The sequence below is a fragment of the Acanthaster planci genome, linkage group LG10 (assembly GCF_054643075.1).
Source record: "Acanthaster planci isolate LZ-2023a linkage group LG10, COTS_SCS, whole genome shotgun sequence".
NCBI lineage: Eukaryota > Metazoa > Echinodermata > Asteroidea > Valvatida > Acanthasteridae > Acanthaster > Acanthaster planci.
The window spans coordinates 9,096,908-9,107,410 of record NC_141786.1 but is presented as its reverse complement, the minus strand read 5'-3'; the positions used below and the strand labels follow the sequence as shown (position 1 = coordinate 9,107,410).

The 10,503-nt window shown below is 43.0% G+C and overlaps 1 protein-coding gene across 4 annotated transcripts; it reads left to right on the top strand.

Annotated features, from left to right (window-relative positions):
* The first annotated feature begins 356 nt into the window (after positions 1 to 356).
* LOC110985003 (uncharacterized) lies at positions 357 to 10,008 on the top strand. 4 transcript variants are annotated; one of them, XM_022245677.2, is made up of 5 exons: positions 357 to 928; positions 4,358 to 4,566; positions 5,428 to 5,628; positions 7,011 to 7,292; positions 7,910 to 10,008. In XM_022245677.2, exons 1-5 carry the CDS (start codon positions 877 to 879, stop codon positions 8,093 to 8,095), a joined length of 930 nt encoding a protein of 309 aa, XP_022101369.2. In that variant the 5' UTR covers positions 357 to 876; the 3' UTR covers positions 8,096 to 10,008. The 4 variants fall into 4 exon arrangements, with proteins under 4 accessions (XP_022101369.2, XP_022101371.2, XP_022101372.2 ...); XM_022245679.2 differs by having other exon boundaries at positions 358 to 928; positions 5,428 to 5,592; XM_022245680.2 differs by having other exon boundaries at positions 371 to 928; positions 5,428 to 5,592; positions 7,014 to 7,292.
* The last annotated feature ends 495 nt before the right edge of the window (positions 10,009 to 10,503 follow it).

Genomic DNA, 10,503 nt, shown 5'->3' with positions numbered 1-10,503 from the left:
GCTTTTACAATGGATCAGGAAATCCGCCCACGCTGTTTTCTTGCTGTTATGCCTCGCCACTCATGGGAGACAATGCATAATGCTGGTTAAAGGAAACTCAGGTATAATGCAAAAACTCCAGATTGCTAAAGTTATCAGCTGCTAAGCGAATATCTCCTTGAGAATTAAAATCTTGTTCTAAAAGCTTTTTTAACTCAATCACGGATGTGCAAACCCGGAGTGGGTGGTGGAAAGGAGCACACTATTGACCAGAGGAGTGGGCTATTGATTCCTCTCTCCTCCCCTTTTTGACCGGGGGAGGTGTGGAATCACCACTCCCCCACTTTTTCGTGGTGAGAAAGAAAATAAAGCTGATGGTGAAGACTTTGTGGACTTTCAAAGAACAATGTTTCTTCAACAGCACTCCGAAAGGGAAAACAAAGGGAACAATCCTTCAAATGTGCCGTTTCGATGTAAACTTCTGCAGGAAAGACGAGCATCTTTATCCTTAACAATGCCCCCGGTGTCTCCTTACAACAGGAAATTACAGCTGCATCAATTCCAACTGGTAATGTTCTTGAGTTACAATTGAATGAAAGTTCCCCAAGACGGGGGGAATGTCCGTCTGTTCTGGAATGTTCTGACCTCATTGCGCAAGGACGGGATTACCCGAGCTGCTCCAGGAAATCCAGGGTAGTGCCGCGCTCAGCTGACGAGGGGTGAAAAGCAGCTTGCGTGGTTTGTCGGCGAGCCAGTGTAAGGGACGATTTCGTCAAGCAAACACTTCCTTGGATACGTCGACTGCTCAAAAAAGAGGGCCGATCCTGCATCTGCACATTAAACTCGCAAAAGCGAAGCATATATCGTCTACTTAACGTTACAGTCGATCGTTTCACCATGAGGCACGTCGCGATGCTTCTGATGTGTGTCTCAGCGTTGCTCGCTGTCGGTAAGTAAAACGACAAAACTGAAAGTTGGGATTAAGAAGATAACCCTACCACAAGGGCAGGTCTACTGAACTGGCATATCATTTTGTCCATAACCAAAAAGTATGCACCATAAATAAGTGCTTATCGATGTGGTATGCAGCCCGTGAACATGATAGAGGCAGTGCGTCTTAACTTAAGTCCATGTCTATCTTACCGGATGTATGTAGTCTGTATCTGGTGGGCTACGGGTGCATTAGTTGTATCCAGACATTTCTGATTTGTTTTTCATGTCGCTTACATTGTGCTGCAGCTGAGGCATGTCCCTTTATGTCACGTAGGTTTCTTTTTCCTGTTTGTTGGTTTCCTCCTGTGTTCTGTCTCACAAAAGCATTGTCTTGGCAGTACACGCAGTTCCATTCTAAGTTGTTTTGTAAGAATCTGTTAATGCTGTATACATGTTGAAGTTATGCCCTGAAAAGTGCTCTACAACAGTTCAAGGGGGGGAGTTTGTAGAGAAAATGCACATACTCTAAACTCACTGCTCAAACTCTAGTTACAAACACTTCATATTTGTACATTTTGTACGGCACATGCAAAGTATTGTTTGGCTAACGATATTTCCGGCTGGTACACAAACCATCCGGGGTTGTTACTCTTAATACTTGCGAGTTGCGTGCACAATATTCTAGATCGCAGCACTTGATCGTCCGCACGGCCTGTGCAGCATAGCTATTCAACGTTTAAAGGTGGGCTGTGTGCAGCTATCCCCAAAATAAGTGAACAAATTGTTACTGATTAATGTTGACTTCTGCGAAATATACCAATGGCATTAGACACCCTGTTAACTTGTCCTGTCTGACACGCTATCATTTTGGAGACAACGATTATAAAAGTAGGTCATTTCTACGGATGCATCAGGTAGCATTTTACACTACCACATCTTTCTACATTACCAAGGTATGGGTTAAAGGAAACCAGCCTGATGTCATACAGTTACGGACAAGTTATCTGTGTTGTACATATGTGACTGACTGCAAAAATGGCCCTTGGGCTCTCGTGTGACAAATTGATTTTAAGTGATGCCTACAGAGGGATCCCAATACGACGCTTTTAGCGTCAATCTGCGCACTTCCGCGGTTTGAAACGAGGCTGTATGTTTCAGCTTCAATTCTTAATACGATCAGACGACTGAAAGTAAGGAGTTAAGACACAAAATACACGAAGGGAAGTTAAATTCGATGCAGATATGCACAGACGGCGCTCGTGTGAAATTCTTCTATGGAAAGCATTTTAATAAGGATTAAATATATACATTTTTAACCTCTGTCACACACCATTAATTCCCGAGATACAGTAAAATTTCGTAATTTTGTAATGGTCCGCTACATACAGAGGCAGAGCATGACGTAAGGGCCTTTTTTGCAGAGTGGGTCACGTGTTATTGTAAGAAAAGTTAAAGTCAAATCGAAGAGCCGGTCATAATGTAGTTAATTTAAGGATTTCTTTTGCATCTATACGGGATTTTGTTTCTAAATTTTTCTAAAGTTTTTGCATGTAGTTAATTGAGTCAGAAACTCTTTCCTTTCAATATATTATTTACAACTAGGAAAACCGTAGAAACTTATCAAATTGGCAATAATCAAGTGAAAAACTTCTCACTTCTTTAATTAGAACACTATTTTGGCAAGTTTTTAATCGAAAGTTGCTAGTATGTTTTCTGACGCAGGACAAAACATAAATATTACTGAAACGACATGCATCTTGAATAACAAATTTGTCATTATCGTTTTGCTTTGCTTTCTGAAAAGCCGTCTAGCTAAATGTCGCATCTCTATTTCGCAGTGCAAACAATCAGGCCACCTGTCGTTAAGCAAAATCTCGCATACTCGCATTTGGATACACCTGCGGAAAAAGGAAAATTCTACAGTTAAATGAACTTCCAAATAGCATCACTCCATAGAGAATTACGCCTTTCCTGCAGACAAAGGTCGCAATGCAGGACAGTGTTCAGCTTGTTTGTGCGCGTGAGCTGGTCTTCGTAAGTTGGCTGCTATCTGTTGGTCTGTAGTTACACCAATTCATTGAAGTGTCTAGAATTTAAAAGAGCATTTTGCGGACAGAAGGCATTAGATCCTTCAGAAGGTGACGTCGCCAGGTTGTATGACACCTACAAACTTGCCTTATTCCTCATAATCTCCACTCTAGGTACGTGTTAGCGAGCATAACACATACTCATGAGAAACTAGAACCGTACTGCTCTTGGCCCATAATCAGGGGACGTTGTTTGAGAATCGAAACTTCAAGCAGGCTAATAAAGGCTTGTTTATTGCAGTGGGCCAAGAAAGTCGTCTTATCCATCACAGGTTAAGCTATTTTCTTGGCTACAGTCAGTGGCAAATCCCTGTCGGGGGGGGGTATGTCTTATTTTCCACAATTACTTTGTCCATTTCGGGACCAATCATCAGGCTACGTAAGTGGCACCTTTTCTAGATGGAAGTACCGTTTCTAGAATGCTGTTAGTTCAAATCCCTAAAAAAGGCGCTGGCTATTATCGGATTGCTTAAAACTATCCAGTTCAGGGCCTGCTGGCTCCTGATTTGACCAAGAGCATGGTTGATGGGTTATATATAACTGTCGTTTGTTCGCTCAGGAGCACAGTTGTTAGCATGAGTAACCCGTTTGAACACGGTCAAATTTAGCGATGTAGGTCGCTGTCAAAATGCATATGAGAAAAACAAATTACACCAAATGAAATATTTGGACTTGTCTAATGATTTGTACTTAATACGTGAGGAAAACATTATTACGGTGGGTGCTACTTTACTAATGCCACGACGAGAGAAGGTAATTATGCAACATCTGAATAAATCCCCGTCACTTGACTGATGATTTGCCGATCACAGTAATCGGTCCAAATCATATGCAGCAAGGTATGAGACGGAGAGAACACCCCCCCCCGCTTTGTGTTGGTCATTGTCTCGCAGGAATCTGGGGAATTCCTTTCAGACATCTTGGGGGGGGGTGTTAAGTAACAATAGTCTGGAACGTGTTTAGGGATTGGACATGTTGGGGGGGTACCCCTCGGTCTCATTTCTTGCTGGGTATAGTCCAAATGCAAGTGGTTAGCGTGTTACCTTTTGGAATGGACCATTCAAACTTGTCAACTCGTTCTGAGCGTTAAACTCATGAATATCCGTTACTTTTTTTAATGCACATGATGCCTGCACTACAGGTGCGACATTACTGTGTGTACGTCAGGGCATGTCCCTTTTTGTTTTGGGGTGGTCTTTGTTGCGGGGAAGCGGGGTTCGAGGATTATTTGTTCGTGTAATGGGGAGCGGTTACTAGCCACATGTAGTTGTCGCTGTTGGTGAAGCCTTTTAATTTATTTGCTTTGTCGGCAATGTGTTTTAGGTAATTGTCTCCCGTACATGTTTCAAATTGTTTAGTTTCTGCCATCGACGTCCGTGTGGCGACCAAGTTTACGACGACCGAGGTCACCACGCTTTCGCAGAACTCGACCGTGAATCTGATCGGTTTCCTCTGCGGCCAAGCGAAGGGGAACACTGTGAATGTCACAGTCGTGTTGAACAATAACCCTTACTGGCGTCTCAACCAGGGTGTCCTTTATTACTACGTTGTGGACTCGCCCAGCAAGGTAAAAAGCTAGAAACGTGCGCAGCGAATGTCTATGGTGCACTATATACTTCAGACGAATGAGAACTACGAAAAAAAAATTGTAGGCATGAAACATTTCCAGAGAAATTCGCTAATTAGGTTGATATTCTCCCAATTTTTATGAATTGGCAGGGTGAATATTTAATTTAAGTTCGCAAAATCGCGTCTGTGCTCGTTGACAAGGCACCAACTATAGAGTCAGCTGACAGCCATCTATACCAATCCAAACCGTTTTCGTTTTCCTCTGATCAGGCGTTTCTGAACAAATAATCCAGACGTTCTTTCAGAGTTGGGCTCAGATTTACTCAATGAATCTTGTATATATCGCCTTATTGTTACTGACCAGCATAGCTAAGTCGTACTGGATTGTCAGACAACTTGACCTTTAGAAATCCCCAGAGATCCCTTGCCGACGATGTATATTCAAAGTTAAATAAATGCATGCTCTTCAGTCGCTTCCCTAGTACGAGTACAGAGAGATCAATCCTCAGTATTAAAGAGGAAAAGACCGGGATGGAGCTGGGAAAGGTGACTACCAGAGCCAAGCAAAGGGTGAAATAATTCAGAAATAGTTTCAATTGTAAATTACAAACAAGGTTTTCCTGTTTTACACATGCATCTTGCGCAATGTTTTGTATGAGTGCCTGCTTGTTTCAAGCGGATCAGTGACCCGACATTGGTTCACAGACACAACACCTGCCTGGTGGACAGGGTGAACCAGCTTTGGAATCAGTGATCGAAATCCAAAATCGAGATCCTTGTGACACAGGCGGGCCCTTTGTGAGAGCGTGAGATCTACGTAAAATCAGTCTTGACATGACTTAGCTCCTCTGCTTTGCAGGGCGAGGCGGACGCCCTCTGCACGAACATGAACCAGGGCGCGCCGTGGGCGTACTGCACAGTGAAGTCCTGGCCGTCCTTGGGGGACTTGTACATCAAAGGGCGCTCGGGGCCCGTTGAGGCGGTGAGTTTCAGCTTGGATGCGGAGAGAACGCAGCAGAGTGAGGTGAGCTTTAGCGCTGACGCAGTGAAAATTGACAAGGTGAGAATTCTGAGACGAACTTCCTCTTGCTTCCCAGTAAGCGATGCAGTAAGCTCGGCACTGCCTTCCCCAAGGAGGCCCTCACTCTTACGCCGTGCGTAGACCAGCCACAGGGGGTCAGACAAAGCTCTAACATTGATCCATGTACGCTTGGTACGGGGTATCATTAATTTTGCGTATCCAGAATTTCGGCCTGGAGAAAAATCCTAAATATAATTGTCGGTTTTTGTTTATCCATAAAAGAATCACTTCCCCCAATTAAAAAAAAAGTGGAAAGCACACTTTGTACTACTGTTTCGGGGTCTCCAACAAATTCTTCATCCGAATGCTGTCACAATTCGGTCCCCATTGGCCACAAGATTTGATTGGCTTACCTATAAACACATTGGAAGTAAAAAAAAAAAAAACAGTGTTACAAGCAATGTCCCTCGTACCGGTAATCGTTTTGCAACTGGACGCCATGTTACTATAATGTACACTTTGTCACGTGTTATTCAATAACTGGTGTTTGCTCCACTACAATGAATCATTCATATTTTTGGAAAGTTTTTAATTGTATGTGTAATTGGCCTAAGATAGGTCGTTAATATTCATACACAGGAAACCAAATAGCCTGAACCCCCCCACACACACACATTTTCTAAAAGTGGGCGAAAAAAGAAAGATATTAAACCTAGAAGTGATGTGTGTATCATGTATACGTGATGTGCTGTTCTATGTGCACTGAATACACGTGCCGTACATGTACGTTGTGTCTGTATGCATAGCTTGCTTGTGCTGGTATGTCGTAGTACTTACACCACGCAGGAGTTGGTGCATTGTGGTAGTACACGGTGGCCCGTTTGCCGGCGGTCCCTGTGCGTGAAGCCCCTCGACCAAAAAAGCAGTCGTGAAACGAAACATCAATCGAAGAAAGATTTCTTGACAAGGTGTGGACTACGGAAGCACGGGGTCACAACGTCCCCCCCCCATTGGTGTTTCAGCGGGAAAAGGAAGTAACTTCCTCTTATTTAAAGTTTGAGTGAAGCAATGCCAATGTGTTTAAGTCAACACAACGACACAACTTTGCCGTTGCGTCATTGAAGGGAATGGACATTGTAAGCCACGCTGTCCATAGTTGCCTCTGGACAAAAAAAAAGAACAAACTAACAACAACAGTCTACCAGGAAATGCGTTTTGCTAAAAAAAAACAAACAAACGAACCCCCAAAAAACCCTACATCCCTTATACGGCGATGTCTGAGGCCTAAAGTATGGAAGTATGGCATCAGCAGATGCAGACACTTCTAGGATTTTTAAAAAATTATTACTATCAAGATCATTTTCATTCATAATAAGGCTCACTGTTGAAAAGCAAAGACATTCACCATGATTTTGTGACAGCAGGTGCCTGCATCAGCACAAAAGGCTCCCACGTCAACTGCTGAACCCCTGCCTCGAGTGCCTCCGGGGTATAAGCTAAGGGACGGCAAGACCGTCTACCTGACAGAGTACATCACGCTGACGGCCTCGCAGGTGGTGCCCAGGCTTCAGGAGGCCCACCTCAACTTTACCTTCTGCCCGACCCCGAAGACCGGGTCGCAGTACTCCATCACCGGCACGGTCATCGCCAAAGAAGGGAGAAGTTCCTGGGTCCAGTACATCTGCAACAAGTACCCATGCGAGGTAATCCAATACACGTTGGGCACTGATCACGATCACCCTCTTATACACGTCTTTTTTTTTCATTAACTGGGCATGCATGTGAATACACTCCAAAACCCGTAGTTTCAGTTCAACCTGATAAAATGACGGCCCAATGAGCGCCAGTTCTCTGGCATGGCAGTGGAATTTGCACATTTATTTATTTATTTTTTTTTTTGGGGGGGGGGCTGGGATCAATGGAGGCTGCGCAAAAATGGTGAATTAATAATTTGACAAAAGCAGTTTCAAAAATAATGACCGCAAAGAGCTACTGAGGAAACTCGTAAGGGATCGGCTCGTGAAAAAAAGCTGAAGAAAAGGAAAGTTCAGGGGGTGGTTTCCCCATTCAGTCTTACCCCAGTTTAATCTCCTCTTTCTAAATTTTGAAGGAACGCTATTTGTTAGTAAAGAATGTCCATACATGATACAAAAACACAACAACAAACAGGAATGTATTTCTTTTGCTGTCAATGGATGGACACACTTAAACTCGAGTAAATTCCGCCTCTCTCTCTCTCTCTCTCTCTCTCTCTCTCTCTCTCTCTCTCTCTCTCTCTCTCTCTCTCTCTCTCTCTCTCTCTCTTTCTCTCTGTATTTAGCTGAGCCATCCTGAGAACATCATCGCTTATAACGGTAGACAGCTACCCATCAACACCGTGGTTACCGGAGCGGGGCAATGGAAGCAGTTGTACGCCCTCATTATCTGCTGGGGTGGGCCCTTCGATCCCAAGTCCGGTTTGTACATTGGCGATTTCCTTTTCGACGCCGTCGCAAACAAGGTGTAAATTCGCAGCAGTTGCGCCGTCTCAGATGTGTTCTTCATGCCAAATGGTGGTACATATTAAACTGAGGAAAGTGGGTCAGATGCAACCTGTGTTATTTTCTTTACTGCAGTTTTTGGCTGCTTGTAAAATGTTCTGGGTAGAACGAAGTGTCTTCGACTGTCACACTATGTAGTGAGCTAGATCCAGTACACAGTGGTTATAAACGGCCATGTTCTCAAAAGAATCTTGCATTTGTGACAAGGTTATAAGGGTTTTAGGTGCATGTCTAAAACAACGGCGACGGCGAAGTACCACTTTGAAATATTTTTTCCCGTTGAGTCCCCCCTGGGCTTCCGTATTTCACGGCTTATGACATAAATGATGACGGATTTAACGCTTTGGAAGTTTTTGTCCAACGTTCTACCGTCAGATTTTTTATACCTTTATTTCATCAACTTGGTATTAATCAAGAGCCTGTGGGTATAGACCAAGGCAGTTTTTTTCTATCCCGTATTTTAATAACAAAGTAAAGCTGCGAAGCCGTTCTAAATCTTTGTGCAGCCAAGTCCTCATGTACCCCCATAATATTTTCACTCCAGATAATTAAGTCCCCATTATAAGTCGCGAGTATACTCTAAGTATTCACGTTTTTGGTTGTAAACGGTACTGACAACACGTTGCTGACTGGTTACCTTTGATTGCACATACCTCTTGAGCCGGTGTTCTATTCAGGCAAGTAGTAATGTCAAGGATCTACACAATGCAAGTTTCTACGACAGCCATCACAAATACATCTGTGTGCTTGACCTTACTGACAGTTTCCTATTTTAAAATGTGTTTTGGTGCATTTTCGCTTTTTTGTAGTTATGCGAGTTGCCATATTAATCAGCAAAAATTTACTATCGCTCCGTGTCGAAAACCTAGATGTTGCACTAACACGTGCGCAGAAACTACTGCCATTGTTCATGTCTCGCTGTTCTTCGGGGGGGATATCATAATTTGGTCAATACATGGCAGTGAGTATACTGGAAGACTCTTTGTATTCAATTGAAAACGTTCAATTAAAAAAAAAAAAACAGACTCTAGTCTATGATTTCATTCCAGCCCCTCCCAAAAAAAATCATCTGGTACCATCCCATTAATCAAGGTTTTAAAAATATGGTTTATCTACTGTTCCGATAGAAAAAACCATGCACCCATGTCATCAGCAAATGACATCGGAGGAACAGAGCCCCGCAGTTGTCCCAACAAGCGCAGGTTTCAGATAGGCATCTTTCAATGCACCCAACGCCCCGAAGATGTCGCATAGGTTGAGTTCGGACGGCCTGTTCTTTTCATGGGTTTCTAGTTCTCGCGCTCGAACGTAACACAGAAATGAATTTTCCTATTTATACAGAAAAGAATTCAGCCCATCCAAACATTAACTCTCGAATAACGGCTACATGGACGCCCCATGTTGCATATGTGTTGCTTGTCACTAACTACAGGCGATAACCGGTTGTTTGTTCCCGGCGTTCGAGTGGCTGACCCCCGAACAACAAATCGAGCTGTTCGTGAACAGACGGGAACATGCCGCCCGAACTCAGCCATAATGTTCACACGATAAAGAACAGCATCAAGTCCTATAAAATTGTGTCTTAGAGGAATTCATTGCATGGATCTTTTAAATGTGGTTAATTCATGCGTGTTGGACGTCTCTCTCGACACTACTGCCCTAAACGAAGACACTAAGCTGAAGATAATTCTGCGTAGTACAAAACAAAATACTTGTATCAAGCTTTTCTTGAATAAATTGGTTGATTGTTTTACTGCTTAATTAAAACTTGTAAAAGGCCAAAGCTTTGCCAATTGTTAATGTATTACTACATCTGAAATGTATAAGATGTTGCTTCTGTTTAGAATACTTCCAAATTAAAGGAAATAGCGAACAACCATCCTAATAGCACTGTGTGTTGTTATGTACACCTTTAAAGCAGGACGTGTCCTCGATTTGGAACGGAACTGAAACTAATGTTTTACTAACGTAGGTGTCTTTGTGAATACTTCCTTGAGTGACCTCATCGAAACAGATAAGCTCTAGGCACACTATGGGGATAGCACTGGACTCCAGAATTTCCAATTAAAAAAAATCTACGCGTATGTTAATCAATAACAGCCTCCCAACATGTCGCAAAACAAGAGAAGAAGTAGTGTTTTTGGCCACACATGACAAATATTTGAATTTCGGATATCTAAATTTGGTTTCGATTCAGTGCTTTTCTGAAATTAAAAAAAAGTAGTCGGCTGTCTTTGGTTGTCCACTCTGTCAGTCTTGTGTTCGTTTTCTTTGTTTGTTAAAGATCTGGCAAAGGTGAATGGTCAGAGCCTGTACATTTTTGACTCGGGAATATTTCTGCGAAAGAAAGGTCTTTTACCTTGGTGATCCGCAC